The following is an 18,363-nucleotide window of genomic DNA, read 5'->3' on the forward strand; positions in this document are numbered from 1 at the left end:
ACCAACCTAGTGCTGTCTACACGGGTGCTTAGGTCAGTGTAACTGCATCGCTCGAGAGTGGATTATTCACACCCCTGAGCAATGTAGTAATACTGAAGTAATTTTGTAGTGTAGACCAGGGTTTAGTTAATAAATCTTTTGTTAGTTTACTATCGGATTGGCTACTGGTATTGTCTTTGGCATGAGATTTGAGGTAAATTGACCCGGGGTAAGTGACTGATCCTGAATATTTTTGTGATTTTTGGTGTAAGGGTCCATCTATGGCAAAGGCAGGCTCATCTGGGTGGCAAAGCAGATTGGCGTACCCAAGGGGACTGTCTGTGACTCCATTATAAAGGCTGTTAGAGTGCTTGTGGCGTTCACTCTCGATACCTGGTTGGTGAAATCGAAGTATAGAACTCACAACCAATTTGGGGTTTGTGGCCTGGTTTGTAGCAGTCTGCCCTGAGGCTGGCACTCATGCTCATGAGCCACTGCAGACAGTCTGACAGGGTGATCCAGAGTATGACTGACATGGAGAAGATATTGGTCTGTTTTACCTTCCCCTTCCCTTTAAAAACTAAGGTATTTCTCCTGTGCTTTTAGATTCCCCTGTTCACACCAGTTCTATGTCGGTGAGTTCATCATCAAGCTTTTCCCCAGGGAATTCAGTGGATGGCCATCCTAGCTACATGGAGGCTCCAGTGAGTGCCAGAGTTCTTACATCTCCAATGAACACAACAGGGTCGCCTGCGAATGCGCTAGGCTCACCATACAGAGTCATCACTTCGTCCATTGGATCTCATTCCGTTTCCCTGTCTTCAGCTCCCGGCATGAATTTTGTTGCGCACACCAGCCCTCAGGTGGGTACCAGCAACTCTGTCCTTTTGCTATGGCTCATTATATTTCTGGGATGAATGATGAAGTTTGAACACTTAGTTTTCAGCTGTGCATGTTGTTTAGCCATTTACAAGGATCTGACCTAAAGAGGCCCTCTGATTGTTCCTAAATAACTCCCATTAATATGGACAGGTAGAATGGGCCCTTTTCTATTTAATTTAGAGCTGGGTGAATAATTGATTTTTTCAATTTGGTGGCAACTCCAAAAAAATGAAGAGAGGGGAAAAAAAAAGTTTGGGTTGAATCAAATCTGAATTCTTTTGGGAATCAGAAAAGTCTGTTTCAGGTTTGTTCCAGCAGGGGGCTGAGAATGTGGGTCGCCTACACCCCAGCTGAGAGCGCTAACCCCTGGGCTTCTTAGTCACAGAGGAGGGGTAAAAGATTAACAGAATCTTCTCCTCCTCTGGCCATTTTGGGGCTGGCCAAAACTATTTGTGTCAAATTTGCGACTAGTTTTGGGTTGACCAAAACTGCATTTTTTGTTTGATAAACTATTTGTTGGAAAACTTTCGCCCAGCTTTAATTTCCTTACATGCTGCGTACTGCATATGGCTTCAGCTTGTCTTTGAGTTTAATAATACTGTTTAGTGAGTGACAGTCAATTATAGTCACAATTTGCCACACCGATGAAAAATTGTCATAGAAATTTCAAATTCAAATAAAAAAATAGGATTTTTATTTTGCAAAGTTTTTTTTCCAATTTTTTCAACCTGTTTTAGTTATGTGCCTATAATTGGCCCTGGCTGGATCATACCCTACAGCATGCTTGTGATTGCTTTGTTCAGTCCATTGTTAACTAAATGCCCTGGCTAAAACTGGCAGGTGAGAGGCTTAATGGCAGCCATGATGAAGTATGTGGGTGTCGCTGATTTGTTATCATGCTAAGCTTTGTGTGAACCCTATTATTTAAAAACCAATTGTCCATTTCCGGCCTATACTCCTTGATGGCATCCCTGTAACTATGCTGAAATGACAAGAGATGTTTTCTGGTGCGGCCAGGGGCACTTTGTATTGGCTTGGAAGATGTTTCGATGCCAGTGAAGACAGCCCAAGAGTGGACTGAAATACCCCATGTGGTAACTGGGCATCCCAACTTAATTCCAACAATGGTGGGTCTGATTCCCAGTTACACTAAGGCCCCATTAGGCCACTCTGGCAGTATAAAGGGACCATCAACACTCCCCTGAGAAAATCCCGGTGCAGGGGACCTCCCTGGCCTAAGGGCTCCCGATCCTCAGAGCTGGCCTAAGGGCTCCACACCAGCACTGACTCCTGGCCCCTGGCGTAGGGGTAGATTGGTCGTGTAGTGGCAGTGCAGTGCTCTGTGGTTATTCTCTGCTTCCCAGGGCCTATAGGAAGTCATGGGAAACAGTGTAAATTCCAGCAGCCCTGAGGCACCTCTAATTTACACCAGGGATCAAATGCACACATAGGTCCAGAATACGAGGTGGCTCAGAGACCCTCCATCTCTGCCCTAAGTGCAGGAACAGAGTAACTGAGAACTGAATCCAGGGTATTTTGCATAAGTGAAAATGACTGGCTGGAGTTAGCCTGGGGTTAATATTCAGCACCAGGGACAGGTCATGAGGGAGCAATCCCAGAGAACCAGGCACTGCAGAGAGAGAGAAATGCTGCTGAGTGACACAAGTGAGCATTAAATTTACCTGCCGGTTGCACATGCTCCCAGGCAAGCAGCTGCTATGAGGCTTCTGTGCACAAAATATCAGCAGTAGGAAAGGCACAGCTGGGCACAAGTGTCCTTGTACTGGGATATACGCTTAGGTTCCTCTCTTTTTGCCCCCCCATCTCTGGTTCCACTGACTTCAATGGGGCTAAGCACATGCTTAAGTTAAGCACATGCTTAAGTGCTTTGCTGGATTGAGGACTGGGGCGGGAGTGGTGGGGGGAGAGCGAGGACATGGCTTGGGCACAGTTTATGCGTTTTATTAGCCTGTGTTTGGAACGGCCTTGTCACTCACAAGTGGCAAGTTGTGCACGCCATCCTGAAGGAACACCAGTAACACCTCATTCATCTCCACGGCGTCGTGTATCCCCGATAGCTGCAGGGGGGATTCTGCCCTCAGATCAGGGGAAATGAGGATTAACGCTGCTGAAGAGAATGGGCCTCGTTCTCTGAGCACTTCCCCAGTGACACGCTGGTGTTACTCTGTTGATCTTGACGGCATGACATCAGTGTGCTAGAGCAGTGCTGTGGAGAATCAGGCCTAGTGGCCTTACACTAAGGGGGCCGCATCTTTAGCTGATTTGTGCCCCCCACCCCCAATAGCTAGGAGAGAGCAGCTTCTGCCCTCTTTTGCATGCAGAGACTGCAGCTGCTCTTGGCTCTGGGGCCTGGCTCCTTGCCTACCCTCCTTAAGACACACCTGTCCCAGAGCCAAGGACAGTCTAGCACAGAGCAGTCCCCAGAGGGCCCCTGACACCTTGGGGAAGAAATTCGTTAAGCAGCTGGGGTTTTTGATGCATGCACCATTTCCACAGCCCTGTCACCTACAGACCATTTCCATAGCCCCACAGTTCATCACAAGGAAGGTTTAAGTCCTCTGGTGTCTTTCAGTGATATACTTCTTTATCCCTGACTCCAGCCTGTCCTGGGTCACTTTCTGCAGCGCTTTGCCAATGCTGCCAGCTCTCAGTCCCTGTAGTTATGCAGCTGCACCCTGTTCTGTCTCATCAGCCTGGCAAAGGGAGTTTTGTTAAGTTGTTAGTGGAAGGGTGGAGAGGCAGGACTCTTGGGTCACAGTCCTGGTTGGGCCACTGATGCCACTGTGTGACTTTAAGCACTGTCACTGAAACAAGGATCATAACTATAAGCTTCTTCCCAGGGTGTTATCTGAACCCCCACTGCATTCTTGGCTGTATAATCATACCTAGATCCTGCACTGTATTTTTCATCCGTGGATCTCAAAGCACTTGATGAAGGAAGTGGGTATCATTGTCACGATTTTACAGATGGGGAAACTGAGGCCCACAGCAATAAAGTGACATGTGTAAGGTTACTCAGTGGCAGAGCCAGGATTAGAACCCAGGTCTCCAAAGTCTCAGCATCCTAGCCACGAGGCCACAGTAGAATCACATGTAAAAATTGGGAGGGCAGTTGTGTGTCTCACCTCATCCTTGGTGGGACCTCTGTTAGAATATTGTGTGTGTGTGGAACAACTAAAAATAAGGGAGTGGAAAATAATATAAAGATTCAAGAGGCTAAGACTGAGGAAGCTATATTTATATAGTCCAGAAAAGAGAGGACTCTGGGGCCGGACAGGATAACCATGTATAAATAGCTTTTTCCATAAATGGAAAAAGAGAATTATGCTCAGATGATGGCAGGACAAAGGCTAATGGCCTGAAACTAAAAGGGAAGCTTAGGCTGCATATTAGGTAAATGTCTGTAAGTGTAAGAGAAAGCTGGTGGTAGAAAGGGTTCCTGAGGGAGGTGGTACTGGGACTATGACTACAGAGAAGCAAAGACAAGTTGGATGAGATTGTTCTATAGGGTTTTGAGATCCTCAAATGCAAATTACTACTGAAATGCAAAATTTTAAGTGCTTGTAACATGAGCTACTTGGAATCTTTTATGTCAAAACTCTCCCTCCCCTCCCCCAATGAAAAATGGCCATTTTCCAAACCCCAGACTTCAGTTTTATTTTAAAATTCGTTAATCAAAATGTAAAAATTGAAATATATTCTTTCCCCCTTCTCTCCTGCGGAATGCAGCGGGGTGAAATATATCTGGGGTTCTTTTTTCCTTTTGTGGCTCTGTCGCTTTTTCAAAACGGCCTCAATTTGTGAACAGCGACAGAATGGCAAGAGAACAAATGAAAAAGTGGGGAAAAAGAAGCGAACCTGGATATTATTCATTCTATTACAGAGGGGGGAAGGGGGAGGCAAAAAGATGAGGCGAAAGGGAATATTAGGAATTTAGTCCATATTAAAATTTAAAAAAATCAGAAAAATATGAAATTGTTCTGTCAAGCCTGGAAAGGCACCCAATGGTGACATTTCTGCATTTTCCCTTCAGAAAAAAAAACAAAAACCAAAAACTAGCTCTACTCCTAACAGTAGCATCCAAGTGTTAGAATATAAACATCTGGGGCCAGATCCTTGACCCTGCTGAGCCAGCTCGGTGCCATTCCTATTGCAGCAATGCTGATTTAAAGCCGCCAAAGGTTTCCGTACACCTTTGGGATGAGCTGTGGAATGAAGGTCCTGATCGCTTGAGGTTCTTGGAAGTCCCATAGTGCCTTTCAGAAGGGTTGTGGCATCCAGAGATTCTTTCAGACCTACTCTACAGTAGGGGGGAGAATTCCACCCAAGGGGTTTGTTGGCATGAGGCGGGACAGGCAGAGGATGCATCAGAGGGACAGCTAGTGGTGGGGAAAGCTGTCACATCTCCTCTTGAACTTCAGCTCGCTCCAGCTATTGCCAAGGAATGGGGGGAAGTGACTGGACACTGCTTTGGATCTGCACACACAGCTGCCTGCCTGATGCGTGGCCCGGGGCGAGACATGTTGGAAGGGCCAGGAGAGCCATTTTTGACAGTTACCGCCATGAAAGGCCAGACATCCAGCTGGGACTGGAGATGGGGTTGAGGGGAGGGGCAGAGCCATCAAGGACCTCAGGAAAAGCAAGATGGTGGTATGGGTTAAGGTGGACACTTTGTGTGAGTGGAAACCAGTGTGCAGAAATGGGGACACTCCAGACCTATGTTTCCTACTGCTCCACACTTTGAATTTGGAAGCCCATGAAAACATTGTTCCACCCATAAGCATGTTAGCCATAGTGTCTTGGTCGAATTGCATCCAGGTTAATTTCATCCTGCTTGCCTAAATTTCTTCTGTAATTTCAAGTAGAAGTCTTCTTCACTTACTGACCTAAATACTTGTGTAGCCTTGTATTCTTAACCAGCTGCTGGCCTGCACCCCAGATGTGGCTGCATTTCAGTGACAGGTGAATGATTATATTTTACAGTAGGATATTTCAGAATGAAAGTTGCTGCTGTTACTTTACTGGGGCAGAGCTACTGTCAAACTTTATTACACAGGGGGAAAAAGAATGGGAGCTTGAGTCCTTTCCTTCAGCGCCTAGGATAAATCCAGAAGCAGCTTCTCTGATCAGGGCAGCAGATCTAACCTGTCATGTTGAGTTAGCAACTCCGAAGAGCGCACTTCACTTGTGTTCCTGCTAACAGAATGAGACAGCTGGACTTCAGGGATTCAGCAGGCAGGCTGCTAATGGATTTGGGTTCAAGCAGTTGTCCCAAATATCACACATCATTGCACTTAAAATGCAGGAACCAAGCTCCAAAGACATCGATGGCTAAAACCTACCCCCGCCCTTTGCTGCTGTTGTGATCTATGAGTGCAGCCAAAGAGAGAGGAAAAAATCGTGATACCCACCTCCACATAACATTTAAAAACCTAAAGAATTCCTCTCTGTTCAGTGTCCTGGTGGGAGAAAGCAACCAAGGGAGGTTCTCTTGTTCTTTCCACTTTTTGAATGAGGTTAGGGCTCAGCACACTTGGGTTTATTACCGTCCATTCATGGGGGCGAGTCCTCTGTCAGGCAGAATGTTTCTTGGGAACAGGGGTTGTCAAAGAATTTCAGCCAACCTTTTTCCAGTCTTCTCCTTCACTCCTTAAAACAGCAATGTCAGATCGTCAAGTCTAGGTTGGTGATCTAATTGATTGCCTTGGGTGACGTGGATTGGAGGGCAAAAGTATCGCAGGGCTATCACTGCTTGAAACATTGCTTGATGAGGTGTTCAAAAGTTTGCAGTCCATTTCCATAGTCACAAACAGGATTGTGCTTCAGTCCTCATTTATGGTGGGGGCAGGCACATCTGCCAATGCAATGTGCAGTGATGGTTCAAAATTGATCATGGGCATGAAAAGCCCATTTTTTTCAATGAAAAATGACTTTTTCATAACACAGAAATTTTCACGAGGAACATTCCATTTTTAATCATTTTTCGTTTGGTTTTTGTTGGTCTCTGAGGGGGTCAACAAGCATGTGGACCAACGGGATCCAGTGGATATAGTGTACTTAGATTTTCAGAAAGCCTTTGACAAGGTCCCTCACCAAAGGCTCTTAGGCAAAGTAAGCTGCCATGGGATAAGAGGGAAGGTGCTCTCATGGGTTGGTAACTGGTTAAAAGATAGGAAACAAAGGGTAGGTATAAATGGTCAGTTTTCAGAATGGAGAGAGGTAAATAGTGGTGTCCTCCAGGGATCTGTTCTGGGACCAGTCCTAGTTAACATATTCATAAATGATCTGGAAAAAGGGGTAAACAGTGAGGTGGCAAAATTTGCAGGTGATATAAAATTACTAAAGATCGTTAAGACCCAGGCAGACTGTGAAGAGCTACAAAAGAATCTCTCAGAACTGGGTGACTGGGCAACAAAATGGCAGATTAAATTTAATGTTGATAAATGCAAAGTAATACACATTGGAAAGCATAATCCCAACTATATATATAAAATGATGGGGTCTAAATTAGCTGTTACCACTCAAGAAAGAGATCTTGGAGTCACTGTGGATAGTTCTCTGAAAACATCCACTCAATGTGCAGCGGCAGTCAAAAAAGCTAACAGAATGCTGGGAATAATTAAGAAAAGGATAGATAATAGGACAGAAAATATAATGCTTCTATATAAATCCATGGTATGCCCACATCTTGAATACTGTGTGCAGATGTGATCACCCCATCTCAAAAAAGATATATTGGAATTGGCAAAGGTTCAGAAAAGGGCAACAAAAATTATTATGGGTATGGAATGGATTCTGTATGAGCATAGATTAATAAAACTGGGACTTTTCAGCTTAGAAAAGAGACGGCTAAGCGGAGATATGATTGAGCTCTATAAAATCATGACTGATGTAGAGAAAGTAGATAAGGAAGTATTGTTTACTACTTCTCATAACACAAGAACTAGGGGTCACCAAATGAAATTAATAGGCAGCAGGTTTAAAACAAATAAAAGGAAGTATTTCTTCACACAACGCACAGTAAACCTGTGGAACTCCTTGTCAGAGGATGTTGTGAAGGCCAAGACCATAAAAGAGTTCAAGAAAGAACTAGATAAATTCATGGAGGATAGGTCCATCAATGGCCATTAGCCAGGATGGGCAGGAATGGTGTCCCTAGCCTCTGTTTGCCAGAAGCTGGGAATGAGTGATGCGGGATGGATCACTTGATGATTACCTGTTCTGTTCATTCCCTCTGGGGCACCTGGCACTGGCCACTGTCGGAAGAGAGGATATTGGGCTAGATGGACCTTTAGTCTGACTCAGTAGGACCATTCTTATGTTCTTAAAAACCAAAACCCTGGAAAACTTTTGGTTTTCCAAAACTAGGGTAAATTATTTTCAATTTTTCAATGAAAACTGGAAAAACGTTGACAAAACTGAAAAATGTTCTTCATCTTTGAAAACTGGTAAAAAAAAAATTGGGATTTGAAAATGTTTTTGGTTTAAGAAGGGAACTTTCACAGAAAGGGCATTTTATTCACAAATCACCATCATTATGGACTGGAAATCCATCAGCCACTGAGCAATTAATGCTCTGATTGTCTGATGGATAAAATGCTTCAGTGCTAAGCCATTAGCATTTAAAACTGTAAGCAGCAAACGCTTAGCCAGTTTCCTAAATGCTAAGATGCTCTTGGAGTCAGGATTTAAATTCCAGCTACAGAACGGTGTCCATGCTGCTGTCATATGTGTAGTGTTAGAAACAGGGGAATTCTCTTGCCTCTGGTATGTCGGATTATCACTCATGTCTGCTTGCTTGCCTGGAGCTTGCACATGTGCTGATCTGCTCCTGTGGCAGCTTGTCATTTTCCTTCTTGAACCCTGCCTGGAATGTGCACTCTGACCTGCACAAAGGAAAGCTCTCTAGACGCAGCAGGCAGCGCACTCAGAAGAGAGCAGGCCGGCTGCTCCAAGCCCCCTTCGGAAAGCCCTGGAGGGATGCGAGAGACACCTGTGTCTCTGAACAAGTCCTGCAGATATTGCAAGAGGAGGGGTTCATGATTGGAGCGTACACGTCTGCCATTCGCCCGTGCTTGGGTCTCGTGGATACGGAGGCTATGGATGCTTGACACATTTTACACAGATGACCTGCCAGCCCGGGGGGTGCATTCCACAAACTCATCTGCTGCAAGCTGAAGCACTGCCATAGTCACCAATTCAGGTTTAGAGCACAGTGAGAGAACACAGGGACATCACAAGTGACAGAACACATGCTAGAGCTTTATCCTGTGTTAATTCATAGATCCAAAGTGTGCCCATCCACTGAAGGATGTAAACTGGCTGTCATGCTATGTTCTCAGTATGAAAGTGCTATGGCTCTGCAGCCTGGAAAAGGTCTTCCCAACTACTGATGTTTCAAACTGAGCTGAGCCATAACAAGAGGAGGATTCAGACATGCTCAAAGCATTTTCTCTAAAAGAAGAAAAGTCCATTTCAGCAGCTCTAGAGTTCATAGAATCATAGACTCTCAGGGTTGGAAGGGACCTCAGGAGGTCATCGAGTCCAACCCCCTGCTCAAAGCAGGACCAATCCCCAACTAAATCATCCCAGCCAGGGCTTTGTCAAGCCTGACCTTAAAAACCTCAAAGGAAGGAGATTCCACCACCTCCCTAGGTAACCCATTTCAGTGCTTTACCATCCTCCTAGTGAAAAAGTTTTTCCTAATATCCCACCTAAACCTCCCCCACTGCAACTTGAGACCATTACTCCTTGTTCTGTCATCAGCTCCCACTGAGAACAGTCCAGATCCATCCTCTTTGGAACCCCCTTTCAGGTAGTTGAAAGCAGCTATCAAATCCCCCCTCATTCTTCTCTTCCGCAGACTAAACAATCCCAGTTCCCTCAGCCTCTCCTCATAAGTCATGTGTTCCAGTCCCCTAATCATTTTTGTTGCCCTCCACTGGACTCTTTCCAATTTTTCCACATCCTTCTTGTAGTGTGGGGCCCAAAACTGGACACAGTACTCCAGATGAAGCCTCACCAATGTCGAATAGAGGGGAACGATCATGTCCCTCGATCTGCTGACAATGCCCCTACATATACATCCCAAAATGCCATTGGCCTTCTTGGCAACAAGGGCACACTGTTGACTCATATCCAGCTTCTCGTCCACTGTAACCCCTAGGTCCTTTTCTGCAGAACTGCTGCCGAGCCATTTGGTCCCTAGTCTGTAGCGGTGCGTTGGATTCTTCCGTCCTAAGTGCAGGACTCTGCACTTGTCCTTGTTGAACCTCATCAGATTTCTTTTGGCCCAATCCTCTAATTTGTCTAGATCCCTCTGTATCCTATCCCTACCCTTCAGCGTATCTACCTCTCCTCCCAGTTTAGTGTCATCTGCAAACTTGCTGAGGATACAATCCACACCATCCTCCAGATCATTTATGAAGATATTGAACAAAACCGGCCCGAGGACCGACCCTTGGGGCACTCCACTTGATACCGGCTGCCAACTAGACATGGAGCCATTGATCACTACCCATTGAGCCCGACAGTCTAGCCAACTTTCTATCCACCTTATGGTCCATTCATCCAGCCCATACTTCTTTAACTTGCTGGCAAGAATACTGTGGGAGACCATGTCAAAAGCTTTGCTAAAGTCAAGGACAACACGTCCACCACTTTCCCCTCATCCACAGAGCCAGTTATCTCGTCATAGAAGCCAATTAGATTAGTCAGGCATGACTTGCCCTTCGTGAATCCATGCTGACTGTTCCTGATCACTTTCCTCTCCTCTAAGTGCTTCAGAATTGATTCCTTGAGAACCTGCTCCATGATTTTTCCAGGGACCGAGGTGAGGCTGACTGGCCTGTAGTTCCCAGGATCCTCCTCCTTCCCTTTTTTAAAGATGGGCACTACATTAGCCTTTTTCCAGTCGTCCAGGACTTCCCCGGATCGCTGTGAGTTTTCAAAGATAATGGCCAATGGCTCTGCAATCACATCCGCCAACTCCTTTAGCACTCTCGGATGCAGCGTATCCGGCCTCATGGACTTGTGCTCGTCCAGCTTTTCTCAATAGTCCCAAACCACTTCTTTCTCCACAGAGGGCTGGTCACCTCCTCCCCATGCTGTGCTGCCCAGTGCAGTAGTCTGGGAGCTGACCTGAGCTGAGTTAAAAGCAGCCTGACAATAACAAACTTCACAGGAACTGGGGGGAAAATGACTGAGATAGAAAGCAGAGCTGGGCACAATCAGGAATCAAACCTGCACATCCAAACACTCTAGGGGTGTTTGAATTTGGAGCTAAATTTTGCAAATGACCCTTCATCTCTATAATGGACCAAACCAAAACCATGGCTCCAAAGACTCCTGTGCTTTGGAGTTATCCATTGCCTGCATGCTGTTTCAGACTACCTCTGTTCCAGGATTGGTGTATATACGTAAATAAAGCAAGTTACGCTTAAGCTAGGCCTGAATTCCGTTTGCCAATTTCTCCTCCACTGGAAGCTGACCTGCATAACCCCAGACCCTCCACCACTTGGCAGGTGGGACAACACTGACAAGATCATTAACTTCTTAAAGGGGGGTGCATGTGTAAATGTATGTTGTTTTGCTTTTATTTCTTCAAGGTGCAGGCTAGAGTGGGTCAAAAGTTGAACTAATTTCATGAAAAAATTCAGAGGGTTTTTATTTTCAAGCATTGTTCAAAATGGAGCCTTGTTTCAATTTTTTAAAAAAAATATTCTCACTTTTTTAATCAAATATTATTTCAAATCTTTGTATGAGAAAATGGCATTAAAATGGTGTAAAAATTGGTGTATCAAAAACCTTGTTGTTGATGTATGAAGAAGTTGGAAATGTCAATAAAAAGGAGAGCTGGCTGGAACATTTTTGACCCAATTTCATTTGGTTGAAATACACTATTACATTGAAGCTGAAAAAATTCCCTGGCGAGGAATTTGTTTCTGCTAAGTTTTCCTCTGGAAGGTTTTTTGGGTCCAGGGCAATCTGGTGAGTGTGGTCATTTCTGAGTGGAAAGACAGAGGCTATGTCTACACTACCGCGGGATCGACGCTGCTGCGATCGATGCACCAAGGGTTGATTTTAGTGGGTCTAGTGAAGACCCGCTAAATCGACAGCAGAATGCTCTCCGGTCGACTCCAGTACTCCACCAGGAACGAGAAGATGAAGGTAAGGTAATGGGAGAGCATCTCCCGTCGACCTAGTGTGGTGTAGACACGTAGCTGGAGTAACTTAGGTTGACTTATCATGGTAGTGTAGATGTAACCAGAGTCTCACTCTATAACCCAGAGGCTGGGGTATGGGCAGATCAGATTCAGATGTTTGAGTCAGAGTGATCCAGGATGTAGAACTGGGCTCTGAATCAGGCAGAGCAGCGGCTTGGCATGTGGGTCTCCCCCTACCCCATGTCCCAAGCACCTGTTTGTGCTGTGCTGTGATTGGAGCCCTTGACCCCAAAAACTTTCCTGAATTGAAAATATCACGAAGGTTTTGTTTTCGTTCCTCGTGAGGAACAAACGACATTTCGAAACCTTGAAAATTGCTGCCAAATGGAATTGGTGTCCTCCAGACAGCTCTCATCAAAATTCACTAAACTTTTCATGAAAAATTGCAACAATGATCTTTTTCTTTTTAAACGTTTTTATTAAATAAAAGACTGTTTTGTAACAAAAACACTTTTCCAGGAGAGAGGCCAACCAGGTCTAACTGAAAATATGTCCTGAGATGTATCTGGACAGCCCCTAGCACAATGTTTAGATCTTTGGACACTACTGCAATGTGAATCTTAAATAACCATAATACAGGCTTGTCTCTTGTAAATTCCTCTTTTTCTAGCTCAATGTCATGAACAATGTCAGCAGCTCTGAAGACATTAAGCCCCTGCCGGGCCTCCCAGGGATTGGAAACATGAATTATCCCTCCACTAGCCCAGGGTCCCTGGCCAAACACATCTGTGCAATCTGCGGGGACAGATCATCAGGTACATGTTTCCGATTCACTATTTCAGTGGAGCAGCTTTAAGCAAAGCGAGCCTTCCCTGGGCCTTGATGAGAAATTTGCATAAGAAGTAACACTAACGAGGTTTGCTGAGGGATCTTGCTAGAAAATAGTGATGCCATAAATAACACGACCGGATTTATTTTGCAAATTTCCTGCACACAGCTCTGTCAATGCACCTTGCCCCTGAGTAGTAACATTATTGTTTTACCAAGGCACCTCACTACCGAGCCCTCTAGCACACGCTGCTCTTCCTGTTCTGGGCCCCTCGCGGGCATTGTACCAATGCACCTCAATCCTGGTGGGAAGTATCCCAGACCATTTCTGCCCCCAGTCCTGTCTCCCTCCCAACCATCCCTGTCACTGCACCTCAGTCCTGGCCTGCAGCACTCGCTATTTTTCCAGGATGAGACTCTGTACAATTTGTACTAATGCACCTCCACTGCAGTCTGCAATAGCCCAGCTAGTCCAATCCAGGGTCTCTCTTGGCCTCGCTGAACGCTGCCCGTTTCTGTGCTGGTTTTGTGATGTGCACAAACGGGGACTAGGCCGAGACCAGCAAAAAGCATTTCTGCTGCCACTCAAAGTCAGGACGAAAAAGCAAGTCTCCAAAACTGCATCGGTAGAGCCAGTCCAAACTCCTCCCCCATCAGTCTTATTTAAAGGGAACCTCTGACTAAGGGAAAAAGACAGTACGTTGATCTGTGACTTCTTCTCCTCGTGTTCTCAGGGAAGCACTACGGGGTGTACAGCTGTGAAGGCTGTAAAGGGTTCTTCAAGAGGACGATAAGAAAGGACCTTATCTACACATGCCGCGATAACAAAGACTGTCTAATAGACAAGCGTCAGCGCAACCGCTGCCAGTACTGCCGCTATCAGAAGTGCCTGGCTATGGGTATGAAGAGAGAAGGTAGGTAGTAATAGACACCGGGGTGGGTGTATAAATACACATGCTGGGTGTTAGTGTGAGGAAGATGTGGACCCCTCATTACCTTCCAGGACTTGTGGGATTCCAGACAGCGGCAGGTGGTATTTCAGGAGAGCTTCATAGACAGTGTGAGGACCCACCCTTTCCTCAGCCCCTAGCTGCACAGGCACCCAAAGCACAGCCTCCTCTCGGACGTGGAGCCACGGGTCCCAGTTCTGCTCCAAAGGTTCAGGCAGAGCGTCCTCTCATACTGCTCCACGGCTGTGTCAGCCCTTGGCTGGTTCTAATTCTCATAGCAACCCAAGCTCTCTCCTTTCCAGAAAGGTAGACAGTGGCCTCCCAGAGGCATCTAAAATCTATAACAGGGTTCATCACAGCTTCATGCTCTGAGGGATTCCTCTCAGCAGACCCACACACAGTGGAAACCCATCACCGAGGGTTTCCTCCCCTAGTATGTGTCTGCAACAACCATCAGTTTAGTCATTACCAGGGAGCATTAGAGATAAAACAGGAGTCTCTGCAGCTAGTGCTAAAGGACTAAAGCCCAGAGCCTGAAGGTGTTTAGGTGCCTAACTCCCATGGGGGCATCCCTTCAGAGTTAGGTGCCTAAATACCTTTGAGGATCTGGACCTATGGCCACGAGGTGGGAACTGTAGCAAGATGACTCGCATCCTCTGTGGATCAGGCACTGAGCACATGCCACATAAGTTGCGCTGGCTCTGCATGCCCCAGCCATTTCTCAGAGGCCTATGTTAGATCAGCCCTTAGGCTGCTCTACATGTAGAAATTGGCTTGCAGGTAATGAGACTGTGCTAGGCCTTTCCTTTCACACACTGCGCTGATGTCTCAGGTTCAAGCGCCCTGTGACTTTCCCAATGTTCGTCTTGTCCTCCAGCCCTAGTTCTCATTATCAGAGAGGGAGGGAGTGGTGTTTAATGAGGACGAGGACAAGGTCAGGAGGGGCCATTTTAGGGAGGGGGGAAGGTAATCTGTGTGGACGGTCACAGGGTGAGGAGGCAGGGTGCGGTCATTGAGGGAGATGGTGAGGAGGGGAGGGGAAGAGCTAAGTGGTGGGAAAGAATTGGAGTGGGGAAGGAGGGTCCAATGGAGTTCAGATGAGGAGGAGTGGGAAGGGGTTAGAATATCATGTTGGGAGAGAAGCCCACCGTTCTGGGGGTCAACTTGGGATGTGAGAAAAGGTGGGATCATGGCTGGAGACTCCTGCTGCAGGGGTTCGGTAAGTACCAAGGAGCAGGAGATGAAAAGCTCATGGGTGACTGTGATCTCATCTGAGATGGAGTGAGCGCTCCAGAGGGGGCAAGAGGGACGGAGGGAGGGCAGGGACGCGGGTCAGGTTGCCAAGGCAGGCGCCACTGGGGCAGAGGGAAAGCGTGTGAGAGGTGGGAACCGCTGGAGGGGGCAGCTAGGCTGAGTCAGGTGATACTGGAGGTGAAGGAGGGTTTGGAGGTGGGATGGGGAGTGATAGGGAAGGGGAATGAGACGGGGAGATAGGGCCAAAGGGAGGAGTAAAGCTGGGAGGGGGGTGGGAGGAGAAGCGGGCAGTGCAGCAGAGGATGTGAGAGAGTCCAGGGCATTGTGGACATTGCTCAGATTGGTTCATCGCCCTATGACTCAGCACCGATCGCCCAGGTAGAGAAACCATGAAGCGGTGGCTTCCTGTCAACGAAGCAGGCTGAAAATCAGTTATGCAGAATCAGGCAGGCAGGCAGAGCTTCGCTAATGCGGGGCATGATCAACTAAGGAACACATTAATTATGAGGTGGGTGTGTCAAGTAATTAGGCAGGGAATTAATTATGCAAAGACCAGCTCAAATAGGCAGGAAAGGGGAAATGTGCAAAGCAGAAATCCAACTGCCGGGCACTGAGTCAATGGGGCAGGGAGTTACCCGGCCAGGCCGTCTGGGAGATTAGTGAGTGTCCCGTGGCTGACTGGAGCAGTTATGGAGAGAAGCAGGCAGCCAATGGGTGCAGTGATGGTGGCTGTGTCTCAGACAAGCCCTGTAAAGGGAGGTGCAGCTAGGCCAGCCGCACATTTGTGCAGGGGCAGCGTGGCCATTGCTCCACCCCTCCAGGAGGTGTCACATCCCCTCTCCATGTGTGCTGAGCCAGCCCTCCCTTCTCTCCTCCTCAGGGGGAGCCTTGTGCTGCAGGCAGAGCTAGGAGGGAGCAGCCCCTGTGCCCCAAGAAGTGCTGGTACCGCTGGGCTAGGGCGCTGGGCAGAAGCACAAGACAGAGGAGAATTCATGCACCTGCTTCTTCACCCTTGCACGGCCATGCAGGCAGCTGGGCACAATCTGGCCATGAGTCAGGAATGTTAATAGAGGGCTTGTTCCAAAGCCCCTTGAAGTCAGTGCAAAGATTCCCATAGACTTCACTGGGCTTTGGATCAGGCCCTTAGCCAGTTGCAATGCACGCTATGTTGACCTTTCAGCCAGCATTGCAGCCTTGTACAGGTGCACTGTGGGGACAAAGCCCGTACCTGCAAAGCTAGGAGGCCTGTATTTGTGCTCACGGGTACATACGGTTACTCTCCGCTGCATACTCTAAGCAAACAGCGGTTGCAGACTGTTGGGCGTCTGAGCATGGGGCGAAAGGAGCATGCTGCCCTTTCCTGTGTCTGCACACTGCGAGAGCACAAATGTCTGATGACTCTTCATGCTCTATCTACAAAAATAGCTGCTGTCAGAGCACCGAGCTGAGCCGCTTCCAGCTGGAAGGACGCAATGAGCCACACAGCTCAGCCCAGCTGAGATCTGGCCCTGTGAGCACCTGCACTTTGTTCTCCTTGTCCCTTTCCATTGTTTTTGGTGAGAACCCTGTTGCTATAGTTTCAAAGGACTCCCTTTCTTCTCCAGCCCAGAGCCCGTGTCTGGAGATACTTGGGGATGCAAATAGCTCAGGAGTAGCATCCTTCCACTTCAGCAAAGCGACTGAGGCTGTGTGCACTTCCCCAGCTCTGCTGAGCCGCCAGAGCAGAGTTCTGCTCCAGTGACTCTCCTTTCAAAGGTTTCAGAGTAGCAGCCGCGTTAGTCTGTATCTGCAAAAAGAAAAGGAGGACTTGTGGCACCTTAGAGACTAACACATTTATTTGAGCATAAGCTTTCATGAGCTACAGCTCACTTCATCGGATGCATACAGTGGAAAATACAGTGGGGAGGTTTATATACATAGAGAACATGAAACAGTGGGTGTTACCATACACACTGTAACGAGAGCGATCAGGTAAGGTGAGCTATTACCAGCAGGAGAGCGGGGGAAGGGGAGAAACCTTTTGTAGGATAATCAAGGTGGGCCATTTCCAGCAGTTGACAAGAATGTCTGAGGAACAGTGGTGGGGGAGGGAGGGGAATAAACATGGGGAAATAGTTTTACTTTGTGTAATGACCCATCCACTCCCAGTCTTTATTCAAGCCTAAGTTAATTGTATCCAGTTTGCAAATTAATTCCAATTCAGCAGGCTCTCCTTGGAGTCTGTTTCTGAAGTTTTTTTGTTGAAGAATTGCCACTTTTAGGTCTGTAATCTAGTGACCAAAGAGATTGAAGTGTTCTCCGACTGGTTTTTGAATGTTATAATTCTTGACATCTGATTTGTGTCCATTTATTTTTTTACGTAGAGACTGTCCAGTTTGACCAATGTACATGGCAGAGGGGCATTGCTGGCACATGATGGCATATATCACATTGGTAGATGTGCAGGTGAACGAGCCTCTGATCGTGTGGCTTATGGGATTAGGCCCTATGATGGTGTCCCCTGAATAGATATGTGGACACAGTTGGCAACGGGCTTTGTTGCAAGGATAGGTTCCTGGGTTAGTGGTTCTGTTGTGTGGTGTGTGGTTGCTGGTGAGTATTTGCTTCAGGTTGGGGGGCTGTCTGTAGGCAAGGACTGGCCTGTCTCCCAAGATCTGTGAGAGTGATGGGTCGTCCTTCAGGATAGGTTGTAGACACTTGATGATGTGCTGGAGAGGTTTTAGTTGGGGGCTGAAGGTGATGGCTAGTGGCGTTCTGTTATTTTCTTTGTTGGGCCTGTCCTGTAGTAGGTAACTTCTGGGTACTCTTCTGGCTCTGTCAATCTGTTTCTTCACTTCAGCAGGTGGGTATTGTAGTTGTAAGAATGCTTGATAGAGATCTTGAGTGTTCTCCACCCCTACCTTCAGAAGCATATTCCCTTTTAAAGCAGGCATGAACAGCCAGCCAGCTTCACAGGTGTCTCCTGGTGTAGGGAAAAGACAGAGCCAGCTGGTATTTATACAACACCGCACAAATATGTAGATGGGTGCCGTACAACTCTGGCCGTTTCAAACCTGTTGTTACCCTCCCTGGACAGGCAGGGCTGCTCTGTAGTGCCCCCTGCAGGGCCACATGTGATATTGCAGCCGTTCCCCACCTTTGTTGGCAAACTCTGGCCACTGACTTGGGGCAGGGGACGCTTGGCATCAGTCTATGGACAGAAACCGCAATTCACGATTCATCTGTCTGCACCTTTAAACAAAGAGGGAAAAATTATCTTTCAAAATACAAGAGCTTAGCTGCGG

The 18,363-nt window shown here is 47.1% G+C and overlaps 1 protein-coding gene across 3 annotated transcripts in view; it reads left to right on the plus strand.

Annotated features, from left to right (window-relative positions):
* Positions 1 to 18,363, plus strand: part of RXRG (retinoid X receptor gamma) — a 106,911-nt gene that overhangs the window by 74,335 nt on the left and 14,213 nt on the right. For all 3 annotated transcript variants that reach the window (XM_043521254.1, XM_043521256.1, XM_043521255.1), the window contains exons 2-4: positions 586 to 842; positions 12,718 to 12,862; positions 13,610 to 13,789. In XM_043521254.1, coding sequence (XP_043377189.1) covers positions 586 to 842; positions 12,718 to 12,862; positions 13,610 to 13,789 — 582 coding nt within the window. The remainder of the gene's footprint in view (positions 1 to 585; positions 843 to 12,717; positions 12,863 to 13,609; positions 13,790 to 18,363) is intronic.

This window comes from Chelonia mydas, chromosome 8 (genome assembly GCF_015237465.2).
Source record: "Chelonia mydas isolate rCheMyd1 chromosome 8, rCheMyd1.pri.v2, whole genome shotgun sequence".
NCBI lineage: Eukaryota > Metazoa > Chordata > Testudines > Cheloniidae > Chelonia > Chelonia mydas.